General features: G+C 39.3%; 1 protein-coding gene across 1 annotated transcript in view; it reads right to left on the bottom strand.

Moving 5' to 3' along the window:
- ALG13 (ALG13 UDP-N-acetylglucosaminyltransferase subunit) overlaps nucleotides 1–10,262 on the bottom strand; it is a 63,278-nt gene extending 53,016 nt beyond the window's left edge. Inside the window, 3 exon segments of the mRNA XM_073227951.1 lie at nucleotides 7,556–7,694; nucleotides 9,096–9,258; nucleotides 10,120–10,262. Of these exon segments, the coding sequence (XP_073084052.1) occupies nucleotides 7,556–7,694; nucleotides 9,096–9,258; nucleotides 10,120–10,200 (383 nt within the window). The 5' untranslated portion in view covers nucleotides 10,201–10,262.
- Nucleotides 10,263–23,177: the final 12,915 nt, after the last annotated feature.

Below are 23,177 nucleotides of genomic sequence, written 5' to 3'. Positions count from 1 at the left end.
GGGAAAATGAACAGTAAAAAAGATGCACTATGTGGCTTCTCACAGACAGCTCCAACAGTGACTACCAGCTCAGGAAACAAATACTTCAGAAGCACACTTGACAGTTAATAAGTAAATTACTGTACAGGTTTACCAAATAGCCTAATTCAGTATACCCTAAAACTAATTACTAAATTCCATTTAGTTCCTTTTACCAATCAGAAACAGTGCTACGCAAGCCATTATGGGTTATAAATACTGGGTTAATAATATGAAGGTTAATTTCAAAACATGTTATTTGGTTATGTGTTAAACTTGATGAGAAAAGTTTTTAATTTGCTATATTATTTTAAAAACTGGGAATTACTAAACTTAAATGTACTTAATGAAAAGATTTAATTATAAAGGAGTCTAATAATTATAATAAGCAATGACCTGTAATTCCTACAATCAGGAATGAAGTTACTGAAGTTAGCCTTAGTCTAAGGATTCTTTACTTAGGGCCTCAAGGCACCTTTAAACTCCCTGAAATTTCATTCACTGCAAAATGTGTATATGTGTCAGTAGGGAGAAAAGCAATAGTTTTAAATATTCTGAAGGACTGCACAACCCAAGGAAGCTTAAGAACTACTGCCTTAAAGAATAGGACTGTAGCCATTAAAATAAAATCAGTGTCAATCATAATAAATAATTTTGACCAGATTGTGGTAAAAATTCATAAAGATAATAAAGATCTAAAAGTTTCTGAAATATTAAAATAGATGGTATATAACAATATATAAATCTCTCAAAATATTTTTCAGGGATTAGTATCAATCAAGAAGCATATATTCTACATTCCTTTTGGAAGCTAACTAGATTTGCTCGCCTTTTGTCTAGTCACCGACAAAAATTATAAGAATTAAAAGACCATACAATATTAAGATTGTGCTAAAATATTCCAGGAATTAATCAACTAACAGGGAACCAAATTAAATGTCATTCAACAGTTATCCTTAACCTTTCTCCACATAGTCTTTTACTGGAAAACACTATAGCTACTGCTTTTAATAAACTGAATTTACACCACGTTTTACCAAAATATCTCCAATAAGCACCATTATGACAGACCCTTAAACACCATTAAGACATTACACAGGATCAGCACTGCTATGTTTTAGATGCTACTCCTGTAAATGCTTGATCCTACAAACTCACCATACAATGTGAGGGTCACATCTTCCTCCTGAACAAGAGACATAATACTTCGGAGTCAAGTCAAAGACTATATGAAATGAGTATGTGCGTGATGTCAGTATTTTCTAAAACCAGTACCTACTCCTAAGCAAGATACTGAGAAAAGAATACTAAGTAACAAAAGTACACTTATTTATGGAAAGCCTACAGTGTTTCAGGCAGAGGCTTCAAGAATGAGTAAAACATAGTTCATCCTCAACTACACTGTATGAGCGTTCCTCCAGGGCAGGAATCCTGTCCTGAGTCCTGTGATACAAAAAGTAAAGTCTTACTATGCATTTTTGTTAAAAGACTAAATGAGGAAATAAATGGGTGTGAGACACTTAGGAAGTAAAGCTCAGAATACATGGTGACCAATACAGAGTTGGAGATTAAGAGTTAAAGCGTGGGGGACTGACTAAATGGTGACACCATTATTACCACTAAATGGTGATAAGGATCTCAGAAGGATGAAAAGGAGAAATATGATTTTAGTTTGGGGCACATCAAGTTTAAGGTGCCTAGAGAGTTAACAGACAAACAAGACCAACAGGCAACTGGAAATACCACTCAGAAAATCAAATCAGAATGGAGGACTATAGATAGGGCAATCAGTAGTAGAAGCTGTGGAAGTGATAAAAACACCAAGGAAAAATAAGTACATTAAAGAACAAAAATAGAACCTAAAACACAAATATTTAAAGAGAAAACAAAAGAACCAGTAAAGAACTTGCAACTAGGTAAACCTACCGGGACAATTTCTCCACATGAATTTTATGATTTTAAATAGCAATGTAAAAACTGAAGTATATTAAGTATCTGTGACTATCATACAATCAAAATTTCTTGGAGTAGTCCTCTGATTTCAAATATTCTCTTATCCCCATTAAATGATGGAAATATAATTCAGTGTTTCAATTACAATTCCAAAGCCATCTTTTGGACACTTCATTTAACATGAAACTCCTTTTTCACATTATGCTCTGAGCCCATTCTCCTTATTTGTAAAATGGGATAATAGTAACTATTTCATAGGGTTATTGTAAAGATTAAATGAACTCATATGTGTAAAGTGCTCTGAATAGTACCTGATATATTACTAAGCACACAACAGGCATTATTTTTCATTCCCTACTCCCCCACAGAAATGTGAAAGTAATTATACAGCAGAAAATTGATTACTGCATAGCTATCAGGACTACCCATTCCAAATTGTTCTCAAAAATTAATTTCTAATAATTCACCGATACATCTCATTTCTCAGACTGTGTAGAGATTTTTGGTGATCTCTACAAATTTTATATGTGAACAAATCACTGGGATTAAGTGCTTATACCATAATAAAAGGCCAAGAAAATTATCTAGATCACTGCTAGTCATTAATGACTTAGTCTAAGGAAGAGTTTCTAAGACTAAAAATATCAGAGTGAACATATTTTTACACTGCCCTGTGTGTCTGCATGATTTGCCATTAAAGGCATACAAAGTAGTGCTCTAAGGTGCCTGAAATTAAAAACACCTGATAGTACTTTCATATACTTTCTTACCTACCACCAAATCCTACTAGCTCTTACTTTTCCTCCCAAATTGTAAGCACAGTAATCTAAAATCCTTCCCATCATCCTATAACTTCACATCATCTTTTATCTACTCCAACATCAACTTTCTAACTATTACTTTTCCACCTCTGAACCTATCCATGATGCAAATTTCTCAAAATACTAACCTTTCTCTATTGCTTCCTTATTCCTGGAACTCGAAATACATGCAGCAGAAAGCTGCTATTAAATAAAGTGCACTCCACTTACTCATTGCTTTCAAGAACCTGAAGCTCTGTCTTGTAATAACACCAAACTGATTTTACTCCACTGAGCAAATTATTTCTAATAGAATTTTGATTATCATTAATTTTTTCATAAGGACCAATGACATGTAAACTTGGCAATTAATTCATCTTTGCCTCTTTCCTTATCTGTAAAATGAGTGGTTTGCATCAGGTATATTTAAAATTCTCTTCCAACTCCAAAAATCTAGTTATGTGTCTTAAAGCCTTCACTCATTCAATCTGGTACCAATCCCACTCAGGGCATCTTGCTAGATTTCAAACACTCAGGAATCACAGATTTCTAGGTCTGAGGTAAGGTTGTCATACACCAACAGAAAACTTAAATAAACAAAGTGTTCAATTCCAACTGAAATGAGCTGAACAGCTTCTGGAAATGAACAAGTTTCCTCTGAAGATTAAAGTAACTAAACACTAAACAAAACTATAAAGAAACAAAAAGCTTACACCATATATTATGGTATGGTAGAAAGAGCACAGGAGTAGGAGTCGAGGAGCTGCTTCTAATGGCAGCTCTGCCAAAGGCTGTTAGACAAATCATAACCTCCGGCCTTCTTTCTCAACTGAGAAGATGAGATTGGACTAGACGATCTTGAGGACTCCTGCCAAATCAAATTGATGCGAAGATATCCTTTGATTTTTAAACCCCACAACTGATATAATTCTCACAAATATATAATCAAAGGGATGTCATTATACACAGTTGACACCATTGGCTTAAGCTTCTGCTAAACAAAAAAATGGAATCTGGGTTATGTATTCTTAGTGAAAGAAAAAAGCCAAGGATGTGGGGCCCTATGCTGTTTTAGCTGTCTGATGTTTTAAGTAAACCCTTTCACTTGTTCCTGTTTCTCTATGGTTAGTCCTTCATGACATAAAATGATTAAAGATTGAGTAAACATAAATTTTAAGCCACAATTGTTTTTCTCAAACTAGAGAAACACTTCAAAAGCCCAGAAGTCAAATTCAACCCATATATTTCAATAGGGCCTTTTCTACAACATGAGCACATCAAAATACTATACAATTATGATTATGGTGGTGTGAATTCCTACCCATATAGATGTAAATTACTCACTTTTAAGCTTATTCTCAGCAAAATTTTAATCCAAGTTGGCTTCCTCCTGCTACCCAGAGTACTTCTTAGCCACCACCTTCTACCATTAATAAGAATTTATTTTTAATAAACATTAGCTTAAGTAAAACACAATCAGGAAAATAAATCTACAAAAACATCACATAATGCATCCCCAGTCAAATGTTTAGAATATTCAACATTTTGGGATAATATATGGAGGGTGGATTTGGAGGGGGTTTTTAAAGTGTTCAGAGTTTTAAGTGTTTATTTTTGTAATCCAACAACTTTATCCAAAAATGCAGAAAATTTTTCTGGCTGGCCAGGAGGAAAACATTTCAGTGTTGATAAGTCCATTGACTGTAACAGCCCAGGAAGTGTGCTAAAACAAAAGAAGAAAAATATTAGGTAACATGGGAGAAAATCCCATAATTCATCTGCTACCCACTTGATGACTGAATCTAACTTCCAAGCACATTGTGATGCTTCTCAAACTGCACATGAATTCTAAAGTATTTTAATACTACAAATATACATACTAAGATTAAAGCAGCATGAAGAGACTATATGTCAATATCAATCCAACACATACTTTTTCTCTTATGTCAACTGAAATATTTCAGAAATGTTATTTCACAGAAGATGTGGTCACATGGCTTTGGAACACTTCTCAGGACTGGGCATATGTAATCTGAAGTAAAATTAATTTATGAAAACAGGATAAATGCAACTTAAAGTAACAGCTACCAGATAAGAACAATAAGCTGGGGAGACTTACTAGACCATGCATGAAGATTGTGGAAAAACTTTTTTTGCCAATAATTTGCTATCATAAATACATATACAATTAAGCAATGCACAGCCACCATGCACATTGGTAATAAGGTCCCAAATCACAACATAGAGCTATTCAGAAATTTAATTAAACCAGTCACTTAAATTAGAATAGACATACAACCACCCAGCCCAGATTTGGGGCAAATAAATGATATACCTAAAATAAAAATACAACCAATTACTGATTCTTATGGCATTTGTGTGTATGACTTCCTTGAAATTAATATAACAAACAAAAGACTTCTAAAAAACTGTAAAAAGTGAATAAAGTGGAGACTTGTATAGCTTCCTCTCTTCAACCAAAGAGGATATGTTTGTGAAAACAATGTTTTCTCTTTTTTAATGTACCGACATAAAATCAAAGCTGATTCAACATTTAGAATGAAAATACTCATCAAAAGTGACTGGGCGCAGGGGGGCCATCAGGTGAGAAATTGGGGATCAACAGAGGTGAGGCTTAGAACCTCACGCCCCCTCCCCGTTTTGAGAGAATTCTTCTATATCCGTGGATGTTTTGTTGCCCTTGTCTAGCTTGGATTAATAAATCTATAGGCACAGACCTGATCATCTACATTTGCCCTCTTACAGCACTAAATTATGTTTTCTACCTTTATCTTGCATCTACATACCTCTTCAGCATTTTATTTAAAAAAATAATAATAATAATAATAAGGGAGAAATGTGGGATTCACATATAAATCAAGTATAAAAATCAAACAATCATCATATCTGACTTGATTGTTTATAGTCCATGATGCGTGATCAAAACTGAAAGTTTCTGTGATATGACTGCCCTTGCATTGTTCACCATGTAAGAACTTATTCACTATCTAAGAACTTGGTCACCATGTAAGAACTTGTTCGTTATGCTTCAGAAGATTGGAGACTGTTGAGAATTAGGCTTGGGGTTGATTAATGATTGTGAATTGAGTCCCCTATACAGAATTTTATTGTTGTTAACAACCATTTGATCAATAAATATGAGAGATGCCCTCTCAAAAACAAACAAAAAAAAGTGACTGGGAAAAACTGATTTGCGTAAACCAATTAGGAAGGTGAGAGTTTATTCTCTTTAGAAATGCCTGTTAACCACTAATAATCTCAACTATCCAGGGACAGATATGTCCATTATCTGAAGTGCACATAATTTTGATTAACTGGTTTCTCCCCTGACTCACAATCCTTTCTAGAATGGCTTCTATTATTATAAAACCACCCTGACATTCCCTCTTCTCCATCATTATAGGGAATAGGACACCAACAACTGCTCTTGAAACAATCAATAAATCTGTCTCCTCTCCATGAGAATAGGAATCTGTTTTGTTCAGTGATGTATGCTAAGTGTCTATAATAATGCCTGGCACATAGTAGGCATGCAATAAATATTTAATGATAAACAGCTGTTTATTTTTATTTTAAATTGCCTAAGAGACACAGTAAAGTTGAAAGAAAAGCTCAATATATTCTAGTCAGTTTCTTCTAAGATTCATTTATCTTAATTTCAATTTATTTTAACTTAAAAATTATCTATTTTGTAATACTTCACTGAGGTCTTTACTTTTTACAACATCAAATTAGGATAGCTTTTAAACTCAAACAATTGGCAATTACTGACCTGACTTCTATTGTCTCAAGAAGCATTAGTAAGAAAACCAGCAATTTTCTTCATCCTTCTATTGTGATGCTGATCAGTTCTTGCAGAATTCTAATATACTTCTAGAAAATAATACTTCTTACCATAAAGTAATGCCTCTGCTTAAAATATTCCAATGGCTTCTCATTAAACATAGAATATGTTATATGAGCTGTCCCCACCCAACCTCATTTTTACACTACATTCTTCCTTGCTCACTATACTTCTGTCACACTAACTTTCCCTCTGTTCCTCAAACGCACCAAACTCCAAGCTCAATCCTAACTTAGGGCCTTTTGCAATTGCTGCTGTTCTTTCTGCCTCTAGAGCTTCCCATTACTAGTTCTTCCTTGTCACTGAGGTATCAGCTCAAACGTTATATACCCAGTCATGGCTTCCCTGAATTTATCTAATTAGTCTTCACTCACCACAGCCATTCCATCATCCTGCCTTATTTTCTTCATAACACATTTCACCATGTGAAACTATCTTGATGGCTTATTTATGAACTGTTTACTAACTCCCACAACTAGAACATAAGCACCATGAGAGAAGGGACTTTTTCTCTTGTATTTCCCCTGTACCCATAGCACCTAAGGTAATGGCTGCCACTTATTAGGTTTAGTTGAATTAATGAATGAGTAAAAACTTAACTTAGGGATTCCAGTGCATTTACTGAAGGCAAAACTTCAATTAATAAGCAAATGCATTCCTTGAATAACGAAAATCTAAACAAATTCAAAAACTATATTCTTGTGACTTGCATGCCCAGATGAACATACATACATGTGCATGCACATACACAGATACTCAAATGCAATGAAATAGGCACAGATACTTGAAAGAAATACAACACAGAAATGACAGTTGAAGTGGGAAAAGGTAGGAGGTCAAAAAGACAGAAAGGTTAGGCAGGTGGGCAAGAAGAGCTAGGGAGAGATTAAAGAGGTCAAATCATCAGCCTCTAGCATACCTGCAGGTACAATAGAAGAGATGCCCGTCTTTGTGGAGCTGCTTTGCCAATTCCAGCTGATGATTGTTCATCAACTTTTCATTTACAACCACTATAAGTGGCTTTCCTTTTTCAAGAGTCTCCAAACAACTTCCTGCACCTACAAAAATAAATCAAATGTGTTAATACAGTTTTAAAAAAAATTAAGGTGTTGCACCAAGCTTTACAGCTAGGACTCAAAAGATAAATAACTTGGTTGCAACACTACAATCCAGGCCTTTTAATTATATACATTTAAAATGACAAAAATGTAATTATCAGTTGCTCTCTAATGAAGTGTTATAAAACTGACTTGAAAAACATATTTTTTACCACTGATGACCCATGACTGAGTGCTTTGCCACCTGCCCTCTAGTACTATGCCCTAAGTATGAGCCTCGAATCTAAATCAGACTCAGGTTCAACACACCGTACATGAAACTGACTGGACTTCCATTCAAACACAAGTAGAAAAAGCAACCCTTCAATAGTAAGACGCACCAATAAAGAAAAATTTGCAACACTGTTCATGATTCTGCCTGTGAGGTACCACCCTAAAAATAGTCAAGAATAAATCTCCACTAATGTGCATATATACAATACTTGGGTCAATTCAACTTTTAAATCTAAAATCATTTAGCTATTTTAAATGGGAGCAAAGAGACTGATGAGTGACTAGGCAAAATCTTTAGATGATGCTAGGGTAGTAGTTAAAACAAACTCTAGCACCAGACTTTACCATTTACTGACTAGACAAGTTACTTAACCGCTGTGTCTCAGTTTCTTCCTGTGAAATGCAGACACGACAGTTCATAGGATTGTTTGGGAGAATTCAACAAGTTATATACACAAAGCATGCAAAACCATACCAAAAGCTGTTACTATCGTATACATTTCTAATCACCAAATCTGGTAGTAATGTCTATTTCGAAAGACCTCTCTTCAAACTAGGCTTTTTAAAAACCAAGAAACTTACTTCCTTACTTTTCCAGCAGTCAAAATTGCAATCCTCCCCAAAAACAGTTCTTTTGAAGGTACTGGCAATCTAACTACAACAGGATGGTTCTCTAAAAAGCTGGCAATGAGTTACACAGTATGTGATTGTTAAAGAACATTTTTGAAAGCATTCATTTCACACTCAATTTTAATAAAAATGTACAAAATCTTTCAAAGCTAATTTCTCCATGACCAATCCAATCAATTAGCTGACTGAACACTCCTGCAGCTTAAGCCCAAATATCAATTTCAAGTTCGACAACTCTTTGCATGTGTCATCAGGTAAATTATTTTACCCCTCTGTGTTAAGGGTTTCTTAAAGTTGGGTTATAGTGACTAAATTTTTCTCATCCTTCTATCACCCAGAAACAAATTCTCACCACTAATGTTCTCAAATTGTTATATTCGAGCATTACATTCAAAAGGGCTACAGTGAGTTCCTCTAGTGATTTTACTCTACCTCAAAAGTTAAGATTTGTTACTGTCTACCAAAAACCAAACTCTTTGAGATTCTAAAACACTTTACCTGCGTGACTAATAACAAGATCTGCTTTCTCAAGGTCTTCTTTCAAGGAATTCTTGTACCTGTAAACATCCAGAGTAAATGACTCGGTACTGAATGGCTCAGGTACCACCTTTCCTCTACCTATTTGCAGGACAAGCCGGTTGTAACCAAGTCTCTTGATTATCTAAATAGAGAAAAAAGAAAAAAAAACGGGCTTTTTCAACAGGCTACTGTGAAAACGGCAGTAACAACGAACCCTACGGTCGGTGTTCAGGCCAGAGCACGGGCTGTCAAACAGAATGACCGAATTCAGTAAGTTTTCCAAAACGACTTTTCCCTGTACTGGGCCCGACAAGTTACCTCACTTAGCCGGAATGGACGTAAGCGACCTGGCTAACCAAGCCGTGAAAGAACTGGCCACTCGAGGGGCATGAGATCAGGCAACGACTCTGAAAAAGGTGTCGAAAACTAGTGAGGAGACCAAGTAATTGGCCCGCTCGGCCTCCCGGATGGGGGGGTCGCGAACCACGAGTCCTGAAGAGAAAGCGCGCTCAGGAGACGCCGCGCGCCCGAAAACGCCGGCCGCGAACGCGGCTGCGGCTGGGGGGGCTGAGCGGGGACGACGCGCCTGGCGGGCCCAGCGGAGCGCGCAGAGTAGGCCGGCGCCCACCACGCGGCCCAAAGCGAGCCAGCGGAGGAGCCGGCAAGAGCAGCCCCGGCCCTGCGGAAGAAGGGGCGAAGTTATTGGGCAGAGAGGCGGAGGCGGAGAACCCGAGGAAAAAAGCCGGGGGCGGGGAGAAGGCGCTGGAAAAGGGCGGGGGAGCGATCCGAAGAGGCAGAAGGCCCTGAGGGGCGGAGGAGCCGGAAGAGGGCCCAGCCGGGCGGGTAGAGGAGCTAGCAAAGCGGGCGGCGGCACCTGAGTGAGCGCTGCGGTCAGGCAAGGTTACCGAGGCTAGCGGTAAGGTTGGTGGTGGCAAGCTACAAGCCACAAGCGACAAGCGCAGCGAACAAAGACGCTGCCCGCCCGCTCGCCTCCCCGACTCACTTGCCGACTGGCGTGCGCCGATACGCACGCGATGAGGTCGTCAAAGCTGGTGGTCCCTACAGTGACGAACAGACACTTCATCGCGCGAGTTCGTTCCCTCAATCGCAAGGACCGGATATGACGTAGCAGAATCCAGGAGCGCAGTGACCGCGGGGGGGTGCGGGAGGCGGAAGTCCGCCACGACCGCCATGGGGCGATGGAAAGCAGATCCTTGAGGCGGGGAGGGTGGAGTCAAAGATTACTTATGGCCCACGAGCCGGCCACTGATGACAACCCTTTGCGTGTAAAAGTCAGGGCAGCGTCTCGAGGAGGAGGAGGAGGAGGAGGAGGAGGAGGGAATTGACAGACTTAATTTACCTCTTCAAACTTCGTGGTTAAGAAAGAACAGTGAAGCCTCATACCCTATCCTAAGAGTTCACATAATTGGTTGGATACCACAAATCTTTTCAATGATACTAAGGTTTGGGATTCTTTATTTGCGAACATGTTTTGCCCATATACATTTTAGTGATGGTCTTGCCTCAAGTCTGTTGACTGCATTCCAAAAAAAATGCCATTTCAAAATCATTGGCAATGGTCTCTTACAAATGTGGTTCTCAAGAAGCCAGAGCCCTTATGGGGTCTCTGGGAAGCTGCAGAGTCAAACTCCATTAACAAGTTTCATGTGTAAAATAGAGGCATTAAGACCTGAAACCTACATCTATAATTCATTGAACCCATCCATTGAACCATTTAAAATGTAAAGTTATGATAAAGTATGATGCAATTTAAAGATATATTAACATGAATAAACAGCACAGATAATTACACTCAGGTAGCCAAGTACAAGAGAGGTGATTTCTCAAGACTTCTACTAGCATTAGATCAAGTGCTCTTTTTCATTCTAATGTCTTCTGTATTTCCTGATTAAAATCTCCCTTTAACCCATATTTATGCTTTGTCCTGCCTGATCATATACAGGAAGAAAGCTGTGAGAAGAAATTATTTTAAAAGAGAAAGAGGATTGGAGGTGAATTAGGGCTAAAACATACGCTGAAAAAACCTCAAGTCTATTTCTGCTGGATTCTTTATATCTTGTAGCTTGTTTAATTGCCTTTTTGAGGAGTGGTATTTTGCTATCCTTTTCTTGATGCCAAATTTCATGAACTAATGATGCAGTGCAGCTATGGTTCATAATGACAAATGTAGAAAGACTGGTTAAATAGTAAAACATAAGCATAGTTATATTTTCTGCCCAATAAGAGTAATAAACTATGAGTACTGATTAAACTATAAAGACAACAAATATTCCAAAGTATTCAGAAAATCAGAAAGGCCTTTACCTCTTGTGTCTGTAAGATCTTTTCATATATCTGAAAAATATTAAAGGAGCACTGTTTAATTAGCTCAGAGTGAATAAACATATATATAAATCAAATAGGCTTAAATTTCCAGAATATAAGAAAATCGAACTTATAATTTAAATGTGCTAGACTTAATAAAACATATTGCACAAGCTGATCCACAAATGTTTTAAGAATCCAAGATTACATAATTAATGGAAAATTTTATTAAGTCTTTTCTCTGTTATATTAGTGTTAAATGTAATACAAGCATGCATTTTATTTTACTTGGGTGTTTTTCCTAAACTCACACATGCTTACTGATCAAATAAATTAATGTTACTTTGAAAATGTTTATAATTATGAAAAATAGAAATTTGTTTTCAACTACATTAAATCAGTATTCTGACAAACTTTATTTCAACAACAACTGTTTTATAGTATACCAGCTTGAGAATAATTTTCAAAATCTTTAAGCAACTAAAAGTTGTGGCCTGACATTAAATTGAGTAAATTAATGGTTAATCATTGCACAGCTATTTTATAAGTAAAATGTTGAAACACTGGTTTATACTAAGCATAATGCTAAATTGATATCCTTTTGCTTCATACTTTGAAATGCTATAGAGAAGCTATATCTTGGAGTTGTGGAATATGTTCATTTTCACCATTTTAAGAAGTTATGAAAAAGTTTTGATGGCTATAGAAAATTTTGTCATGTACATTCTAAAGGTCTGCTAGTCTGTTAAAATGCTTGCATAAATCAGACAGTTCTCAATTATCTACCCTGCACCTGTCTTTTTATAATAAAGGTTAGTGTAACTCTGGGGAGAGGATATCCCGGGGCAAAATACCTAGCTGAAACCGAAATCAGTCAAAGGGAGAAATAAAGTTTAAAACCCATTTATTGTTTACAAACAGCGGTCCGGGGTCGTCTCTCTCCTGCTCCATCAGAAGCAAGCGAATACCCGTCCCCTCCAACCTCTCAGGTTCAGATAAGCCCTGGGTTGCCCAGGTAATTACCAATTAATATGGAGATGAACTACCTTTCTCCACCCCTTAGGAACCCCTGTTGATATGGAAGTGCACTAAAGGGGGGGAGAGAGAGAGATTCTGGAAATACTGCAATTTTACCCACAGTTAGCCACTTTGGTTAAAATTTAGAATTAATATAGGTGGTTGAGGGTCTTCAAGGAGTAACAGTAACAGAGAATTACAACAGTATATTTGTATGTACTTTGGTTTTTCAAGGAAAAAGAAGTTTTTTTTCTAAAGCAGAGTTTTGATTCCCAGACTCCTTTATACTCTTAAAAATTGTTGAGAACCTCAAAGAGCTTTTGGTTACGTGGATTATAATGTGAGTTATAACTATTGATATTTACCATATGAGACTAAAAATGAGAAAGTTAAAAAATATTGATTCATTGGAAAGTAGCAATGAGAAACACATTGCATGTTAATCTAAATGACCTAATTTTTATGAAAAATAACTATATTTTTCAAACCAGAATTTTCCTGAAAAGAATAGCATTGTTTCACATTTTTTGCAAATCTCTTTACTATCTGAGCTCACAGAAGAGAAATGAATCCTTGTATCTGCTTCTGCATTTAATCTATTGCAATATCATAGCCTCTGGAAAATATTGTATGCTCATGAAAGGGTGAGAGTCAAAAAGACAAATAACATTTTAGTATTATTATGAAAATCATTTTGACCTCACAGATCCTCTAAAAGAATACAAGAGAGTATAAAAAAGGACAAAGTTTAGAAAGTGAATTTTATTTACCTTGGTTTATAATACCTGAGCCTGAAACAAAGCTATAAAATATATTAAAATGTTTACAGTACTCCCTCAGTTTAAATAGTCTTGTTTCCTTTATTTAGCAATGAATGTTTCCTCCTACAGTATAAAAGGCCATTCTTTAAGTGTAATCTTGCCTAGAGATTCTATGTCTTTCAAGAATAATTTTCTATGACTTAAGTTGCCTTTAAAATCTAAAAACAAAACAAAAGGAACAAAACAGTAGTAGACTCATAGACACTGAAAAGTGGCTGGAGGTTATCATGGGAGAGGGGTTGGGGTAAGTGGATAGGGTGGGTGAGGGGGATAAAGGGGCACCAAATCTCAATTGTAATATAAGTTGGTCATGGGGATGGAAGTGCAGCATGGAGAGTGTAGTCAGTGGTTCTGTAACATCTTTCAATGTTAATAACTATTTGTTCGGGGTGAGGATTTAATGCGTGTAACTATTGAATCGCTGTGTTTTATACTTGAAACCAATATAATATTGTATATCAACTATACTTCAGTAAAAAATTAAAATTAAAAAGTTGCCTTTATCATGTCCTTAATAATTTAAGGGGAAAAAAACCCCAGAGCACAGAGGCTCTTCACTTACAATAGTGTTATCTTCTGTTTCTTTTCAAATCTTTATTTGTACAGTAATCCCCATCTCATCCATGGTTTCACTTTCTACAGTTTGTTACCCACTGTTAAGTATGGTCCAGAAGCAGATTATCTTGCTGACATATCCTTAAGAAACTAGGTAACCTAGCCTGAACTTTTAAAATACTGTTGAAATGAAAATATTGATTAGTAAACCATAGAGGAAAAAATCTTTTTTGTCCCTTTATCTTTCTAGGTTCTCCACCTGGAACCTTGCAAATTTAGACTAGCAAAAGACAGATCAACAAGGGAAAAGCAAACAGAAGTTTATTAATATGTGCATTATGCCTACATTGTTCTCCTCACTTCATCTCATCATATAGGAATTTTATCATCTCAGTTATCACAAGAAGAAGGGTAAGTACAGTATAATAAGATATTGTGAGAGGGACCACATTCACATAACTTTTATTATAATATATTGTTATAATTGTTCTGTTATTGTTAATTATTGTTAATCTGTACTGTGCCTAATTTATAAGTTAAACTTTATCATGGGTATGTAAATACAGGAAAAAACAGTGTATATAGGGTTTAGTACTGTCCAGAGTTTCCAGCACCCACTTGAGGTTTAGGAATCCCCCACCAGTAAGGGGGACTGCTGTGCTTTGATTAAATTGGTTTTTCACTCATGAGCCTGTCTAATCAAGTGCTCAAATCTCTGGAAACTTAATTTTGCCTTCCCAAAATCAGTTCCTAAATTTAGAACAAATAAAATTTTCAGGGTATACTTTATACCTAAAACTAAAAATTTTATACATAAAACCATGAAGACTTCTCAGAGGGCCTCTGGAATCACTAAGACTTGCTTGCTATCCTTATAAAGAGATATTGGGAAATAATTATGTTTGTTTAATGTATTACTATTATCAAGTCGCATGGGAAGAGCTACCAGATCAAGAGACATTCAACCTCCCCTAAATTAAGTTTATTTTGAAATATTAATTAAGTAATAAAATATTATTACTTAAACATTTCAGAAATTATATGCTTTATGGGAAGCCCCTGATGATTTGTCAGTGCCCTCCCTGTCCTTCAGAGGTAATACTCTTTTGCCTTCAGGGGTAACCCTCACCTCATCAAAACTCCTAAGAAATTGTTATATACTGTACTCCAATACTGAATTTAACTTCTCTCTATTAAGATAGAATTAGCAATAGCAATAAATTAACTACAGCCATTAAATCTGTTAATGTTCCTGTTTACTCTAAAGCTTACCTGATGCTTCTACCATAAACTACTAGAATTTGTATCTTCAACAAAGAACAGATTCAGAACCTCATAGAAAAGAACCATACCAAGTACTTGAAGTGATTGGAACTTCAAAGAATAGACTTTGGGGTTCAGGGTTCTGAAATGAGTTTGTTAGGAAGGAAAGGACTCGGCTCGGTGTCGCTGGGAAATCAGATATAGTGAGACGAGAGACCAAAGTCAAGAAAGCAAAGTACGTTTCAGTGCACTCTGCATAGAGTAACAGAGCAGGCCTGCCTAAGGTGAGACAGGCCGGGGTGCTCATTCTGAGGCTTCTTTTATGTGGTTTTGGCAGGGCAGAGAGGTCCTTGATTGAGAGCTGTCGGCTCTCTAAGCTTGTTCTAATTGGTGAAATGGGGGATGTGCTGTGTCTGTGCTTCTGATGTTTCTTATCTGGGGGGACCCTGGACATTTCCTGAGTCACTCTTGGACCCTATGGCTTCATCTGATTAACTCTCTGTGTCATTTTTGTCTTTCTGATTCTGTTTGATCAACTCCCTGAGTCATCTTTGGGGGGCCCTTTCTCCTTTCCATCCTGCCCATTTCTGTCTTTCTGCCTAACAATATCACTTAGATAACATTCAGAGCATACCAGTGAACTGAGGCAACATTTCCAGGGCTCTTTCATAATCCAATAAAATGCACAAACCACTATAGAATCAGATAACCAGGCAGAAAGTTGCATGTTGTAAAACATTTGCTTATAATCTCTGGTTTGTGGGTCCATTATGTTCTTGAAAAGTTGCCAAAATTTGACTCTCCCTTTCCTCCCCCTCTTCACAAATGTTGATGCCAATTATCTGACTTTAAGGGACACCAAAATAATTATTTCTTGGCTACACAGGTCAAATCTTGGATTAAAATAATACTACAAAATTATGAGTCAATTTTGGGAGAACCATAAAGAAAATGGTTTAATTTTAAAGGGTAGCAAAATACCCCACCCCAAAATATGGTGCTTTGACATAAGGATTATTTTAAGCTGAAGGCTATTGGGAAGAAGCAGATACATAAAATAAACACTCTGCTTACCTTTATTTGCCTAGAAGTTATCATAAAGGTGTTCCCTCCCCTCTACCAGGAAGGAAGAAGCTAACCACCAGAGATAATTCTACATGGAATACCATAGGAATCTACATATCTACATAGCAAACTTTACTAATTAACCCTTAGGATCCATTTCTCCCATTTGTTTACCATTTGTTACCCAAGAAACTCACAGTCCTTTTCCTTTGTCTTGTCTCTTCTCTTAAAATGTATTTTTTTGTTGAGATGCTATATAAGCTCAAGTTATAACTACCCCCTTTAGGTACTCATCATTGAGTACTCCTATGTGTGTGCATAATGCACATATTAATAAACTTCTGTTTGCTTTTCTTTTGTTGATCTGTATTTTGCCAGTCTAAATTTGCAAGTTTCCAGGTGGAGAACCTAGAAAGATAAAGGGCCAAAACAGATTTTTTCCACTATGGTTTACTAATCAATATTTTTATTTCAACAGTATTTTAAAAGTTCAGGCTAGGTTACCTAGTTTCTTAAAGATACTAGTGAGTAAAATGAAGGACTTCATTTACCCAAGAGTGTTCAAGAGAGCTAATAAAATCAAGATTCAAAAAGAAATTTAAAAATATATAAGAATAAATGAAGAAGCAGAAGCAATTAATTCAAATAAATTGGATCCAAGTGTTAGGCTTAGGTTGAAAAACTATACAAGTATAAAACTGGGTTTTTAATGGGCTGTGATGAATGACAGCTGGTCGCGACAATGAGGTAGGGCCAAGGACATGGGACAAGCATCATGATTAACTTTTCCTGGCTATGATGAAAAATGCTGAGATATAAACAGTATAGTAAGAACAGGAGTGACCCCATCTTAAGACTAATATTCCATTTTCAAAAGCAGAGAGTTGAAAAGTAAAATTCCTAACATATTCTCTGCTAATTAGGCAATAACCTCACAGTCTACCTCAAGGCAGGGCAAGCAGTCTTAACTGATATGTCCTCACTGCTTGAGAGTAACCACTATCTTGGAGAAGAACAGAATAAATAAACCCCTTGTGTTAGGTTTATTTAGCAGAATTAGCTGGAGGTCTGATAATAAAGGAAAGGAGGAGACACTGTGTCTCTCACCAAAGATAAACACCTTGAGACCACAAGTCAAGCCTATGCCCAACAACCACCCCCTCTGCCCTTTGCCCCATTACATTTCTTTTAAACTTACTTAGTTTTGTAAAGTTTGTTATGTAGAAGTTGAGATTTCTCCTAGTGCAACAACACTACTTGAGTATATGCCTCTTGTATGGTATTCTTAACCCCCTGTTGTGTAAAAAAGACAGAATCCCCAAACTTTCAGTGTGCCTCCTCTCTGTGAATGCCTGCATTTTCCTTTCCTTAAGTGCATACTTTCAAATAAAGTTTTCTCACTGCTCAAATTATTGCGATTTGTCTCTATGCTATTTCATTTTATTTCCAAGTCTTCACTCTGTCTCCACTTTACTCCTATTAAGTAGGAAGGCGCTGCTGAAAGCTCAGATTTGGACCTGCATGTTTCTGTTGCCTGGGTGACCTGGATGAATGAAACTGCAGCTGTGTGATCTGCTCTTGGTAGCTGACCTGGAAATCTCCTTTCTTTGGGAAGTTCTCAGAACATAATCTCACTCCATCCTGTGATCCATGGCTCCTCCAAATCCTGGAGTAGTAGTGGCTAGTCCCCATGCCATGCAGACCCAAGCAGACACAGGATGCCAGATGACTCTGCTTCAGGAGTTGGCAAGGGAATCTGCCCTAGGCCAAGAACTTTCCCTCTGCAATTTCTTGTTCTCTGCTGCCTGCAAGGCAGCTGCCCTTCCCTGCTGCTCTTGTTTTAATGAATTCCTTCCTTACCTACACTCATCTGACCTGCTTGAGAATTCTTTCTCGACCAGAGTCAAAAAATCACCCCTCTCCAGGTTCAGGTTTCTCCTAGTGCTTCGCCTAGTGCACAGGGAGAGACCTTTCCAGACGCAGCTGTTTGGCAGCAACACTATTTGAGGTATTAAAGGCAGGGAAAAAAACTAATTTTTACTGAACACTCCTGATGTGCCAAGCATGGTGGTAGACACATTACATGTCTGATCTCTTTATATCAGGCTTAAATTATAAGGGTTTTAAAATTCTATCTGTATGTGAGTTTGGTGCTTATAAAAAATTACTCTTCAAATCATACTAAAGCTACAATATTGCTAAAATAATTAAAATGAACCTTTCTGATTTTCACTCCACATTCCTTCTAAGGCTACAAAAAAATGATCAAAAATTATGAAATCAAACCAATTACCAGCAACGAAATTGAAGCAGTAATCAAAAAACTACCCAAGAACAAAACCCCCGGGCCAGATGGATTTACCTCAGAATTTTATCAGACATACAGAGAAGATATAATACCCATTCTCCTTAAAGTTTTACAAAAATTAGAAGAGGAGGGAATACTCCCAAACTCATTCTATGAAGCCAACATCACCCTAATACCAAAACCAGGCAAAGACCCCACCAAAACAGAAACTACAGACCAATATCCCTGATGAACGTAGATGCAAAAATACTCAACAAAATATTAGCAAACCTACCAGTGGAGCCAAGATGGCAGGGTGAGTAGAGCAGCGGAAATCTCCTCCCAAAACCACATATATTTTTGAAAATACGACAAATACAACTCTTCCTAAAAGACCAGAACACACAGGACAACAGCCAGACTACATCCATCTGTGAAAACCCAGCACCTCGCGAAGGGGGTAAGATACAAGCTGCAGCCCCATGGGACCTCACCCCAGCTCCCGGCGGGAGGAGAGGAGTTGGAGCAGGGAGGGGGAGGGAGCCCAGGACTGCTAAATAGCCAGCCCTAGACATCCGCACCAGAGCGCAGACACAGCGCATGCGTGGGGTGCTTGAAACTAGGGAAACAGGACAGTAAGACCTGTGAGCAGGTACCTGCAGCTGGTGCCCTGGGGACAAAGAAAAGGGAGTGCTTTTTGAAAGTCTTAAAGGGACAGGGACCCCATAGCTGGACTGAAGTGACCCAGGACACTCACCCAGCAGTTGGGAATCCCAGGGAACTCCGGGCACCCTAACCCCCTGGGCAGCAGCACACCTTAGAGGCCCCTCACAGAGATAAATAGCCTTCTGGCCGTTTCCCCTCTGATGCGGCTCCGCAATATCGGAGCAGCACCTTGAGGCAGGTCATGCCCACAACAACCACCGAGCTAAACTCCATTGCAGCCAGGCAAGAATCAGAAGCCCTGTCTGCATGCAGCTACCCAGCACAAGCCGCTAGAGGTTGCTGTTCTCCCAGAAGAGGAAAGCCACAAACCAACAAGAAGGGACGTTCTCCCAGCCATCACAAGCGCAAATTCCTCAAACTATCTCTATTGCCATGAAAAGTCAGAATTTGAGACAGACCAAAATCACAGAGTCAACCCCTGAGAAGGAGATAGACCTAACCAGTCTTCCTGAAAAAGAATTCAAAATAAAGGTCATAACCATGCTGATGGAGCTGCAGAAAAATATACAAGAGCTAAGGGATGACGTCCGGAGGGAGATTACAGAAATGAAACAGTCTCTGGAAGGATTTATAAGCAGAATGATAAGATGCAAGAGGCCATTGATGGAATAGAAACTAGAGAACAGGAATGCATAGAACCTGATGCAGAGAGAGATAAAAGGATCTCCAGGAATGAAACAATATTAAGAGCACTGTGTGACCAATCCAAAAGGAACAATATCCACATTATAGGGGTACCAGATGAAGAAGAGAGAGAAAAAGGGATAGAAAGTGTCTTTGAAGAAATAATTGCTGAAAACTTCCCCAAACTGGGAGAGGAAATAATCGATCAGACTACAGAAGTACACAGAACTCCCAACAGAAGGGACCCAAGGAGGACAACATCAAGACATATAATAATTAAAATGGCAAAGATCAAGGACAAGGACAGAGTTTTAAAGGCAGCTAGAGAGAGGAAAAAGGTAAACTACAAAAGAAAACCCATCAGGTTATCATCAGACTTCTCAACAGAAACCTTACAGGCCAGAAGAGAATGGCATGATATATTTAAAGCAATGAAACAGAAGGGCCTTAAGCCAAGGATACTGTATCCAGCATGATTATCATTTAAATATGAAGGAGGGATTAAACAATCCCCAGACAAGCAGAAGTTGAGGAAATTTGCCTCCCACAAACCACCTATACAGGGTATTTTAGAGGGACTGTTCAAGATGGGAGCACTCCTAAGACTAAACAGATGTCACCAGAGAAAATAAAATCACAGCAAAGAAAGCACACCAACCAAATACTAACTAAAGGCAAAAAATAAAATCAACTACACACAAAAGCAGTTAAAGGAAACACAAAACAGCACAGAATAAAACAACCAATATATAAAGAATGGAGGAGGAGGAATAAGAAGGGAGAGAAGTAAAGAATCACCAGACAGTGTTTATAAGAGCTCAATAAGTGAGTTAAGTTAGACAGTGAAGGGTCCCCACCAGTAAGATGGCAAACTTCTGGCTTCTCTTCGGGGTCCTCAGCTCCTGCTGGCGCCACCTGAAGCCCAATCACCTCTCGGCCCCCTCCCAATCCCAGCACCTAGCCAACAGCCACCAGCCCCGTAGAAGTGACACCTCAATCAATTCATGCCCCCTCCTATATAACCCAGCACCTTTCCCTAATAAAGCGGAACTCTCCGGTGAATTGCTGCTATGTGTCGCTCCTTTCCTTTCATTGGTGCCGAAACCCGGGAGACGGGACACCCCAACTGGGCCCCGTCTTCCCCCCGACACCAGCAGCAGCTTGCCCTCGTCCTCTTTTTCCGGCGCTGGCTCCTCACACTCACCACTCCTCTCTGGCCTTTAGGTAAGTTTTCCCCCCGGAGTGGGCCACTCTTCCCCGAGCTATTGCAGTGCCATTGACCATGATCGTCCGGCAAGGCCCTGACGCTCGGGGATGAGGAGGGAACTCTCCCCGCCTCAGGCCTTCATGGCTGCGGCGGACCCTCAGGCCCCTCCTCCAACAGCCATAAATCCCCACCTCAAGCCTTTACAGCTGCGGCGGACACTCAGGCCCCTCCTCCAACAGTCATAAATCCCTGCCTCAGGCCTTCACGGCTGCGGCCGACTCTCAGGCACCCCCCTCCAACAGCCATAAACGAGGTGACTCCTTTGTGGATGAGAACGTTCCCTTTCCCCCCCTCCTCCTTCTGCTCCATCTGCCGAAAACGCCTAGCGCTAGGTACCTCGAGACTCCGGCACTCTGCCTTCTTAGGGAAGTCTGGGTGACGACCCACACTTCCTAAGAAATTCCGACTCATATACGAGTTTCCGCAGACCACCAAGGATCATCGGGGACGCCCTTTGTCTCCTTGTGGTCTGCTTCCAGTCCGAGGATCTCTGTTCGTCTTCCCCTGTTTGTCTCCTTCTCTGTCCTTTAGCCATGGGAGCCTCCTCATCCCTCCCTGAAGGTTCACCTCTTGAATGCCTGCTTAAGCATCTGGCTACCCTCTCCCTGACGCCTGATATAAAACCAAAACTTCTCCGTAAATATTGCTCCAAAGATTGGCCGACATACCCCCTAGACAATAACAACCAATGGCCTGCAGGGGGAACTCTTAATCCTAACATCACTCGCAATCTTTTTAACTACTGCCAGCGCCTGAAAAAATGGAAGGAGATTCCCTATATCGAAGCTTTCCGCCTCCTCCTCTCCCCGCCCCCTCCCAAGTTCTCCTAGCCTGCAAGCCACCACCCCCGCAAAAGCCTCCCGTTCACTCCCTTCCCCTTCTTCTCCTACAATAGCCCTTCTCCCTTCCTCCCCCACCATCTCCTCCTCCATCTCACCTCCTCCGCCTTCGTCCCCCGCAGATTAAGCCTGAGCCTTTCAGCCCCCCCTTTAACTAGGTCCCAAGGGCCTCCTCCATCTTTGCCCTCATCACCTGTTTCTCCCCTGTTAGGGACCGCCTTTGTCTTCTCACATGTTTGTAGAGAGAATGGGAAAGCACCTCCCCCCATGTCTGAACGCAACATGGGAAAGCACAAGCTAAACAAAAACTGGTGCAGTCCTTAGAAGTTATCTGTCCACAAAAACATGTGCAGTCCTTAGAAGTTATCTGTCCACAAAAACATATCTTGCCAAGACTCCTCACTCTGAAAATAGGGAGACCTTAAAGATGTGTAGAAACACCGCCCCTGCTTCTAAATATGCCCTTCCCCCACTTGCGGATGTGGCAGGAATGGAGAACAAAGAACATTCTGTTTACGCATTCCATAAGCAATTAACTAGAGCCCTGCTGCAGCTCAGTTAGTAGAGCATGGGACTCTTAATTCAGAGTCATGAGTTCAAGCCCAACTAGAGCGGCAGAAGTAAGCAGCTGAGCTGCTAGCTGGCGACATGTGGGACCGATTCTATCTTTCTTTATTTTCTTTGCCCCCCTTCTGCACTTCAGGACCTGCTCGACTAGGCACAGCTAGACCGCGTCACTCCCCCACAGACTGAGCCAGAACCCTTCAGTCCCCCTCAGACTCAGTCCCGAGAGCCTCCCAAAATTATCGCCCCCCTCCGGGAGGTAGCAAAATCCAAAGGCATCGTGCGCATTCACGTCTCTTTCTCCTTAAGAGATTTAGCCCAACTAGAGAAACGCCTAAGTTCCTTTTCCACTGATCCCATGACATACATCAGGGAGTTTCAATGGACCCTCCAGTCTTACAGCCTCACACATCATGACATTTTCATGCTCCTGGCCAATACTCTCCTCCCTGAAGAATGTAGACGAGTTTGAGACTTCGCCCAAATGCAGGCTACCGAAACCCACAGGACTGACCCCACCTATCCCCCTGGCCCCACTGCTGTCCCCGAACAAGACCCACACTGAGATTGTAACACCGCCATGAGTCTCTGCTCTTGAGATATTTTTGCCTCCTGCTTAATAGCAGGTCTGAAAAAGGCAGCTCGTAAAGTAGTCAATTTTCAAAAGCTCCAAGACATAATTCAAAAGAGAGACGAAACCCACTCTGA

Source organism: Manis javanica, chromosome X (genome assembly GCF_040802235.1).
Source record: "Manis javanica isolate MJ-LG chromosome X, MJ_LKY, whole genome shotgun sequence".
NCBI lineage: Eukaryota > Metazoa > Chordata > Mammalia > Pholidota > Manidae > Manis > Manis javanica.
The sequence above is the reverse complement of the archived record's forward strand: the minus strand, read 5'-3'. Positions and strand labels throughout refer to the sequence as shown.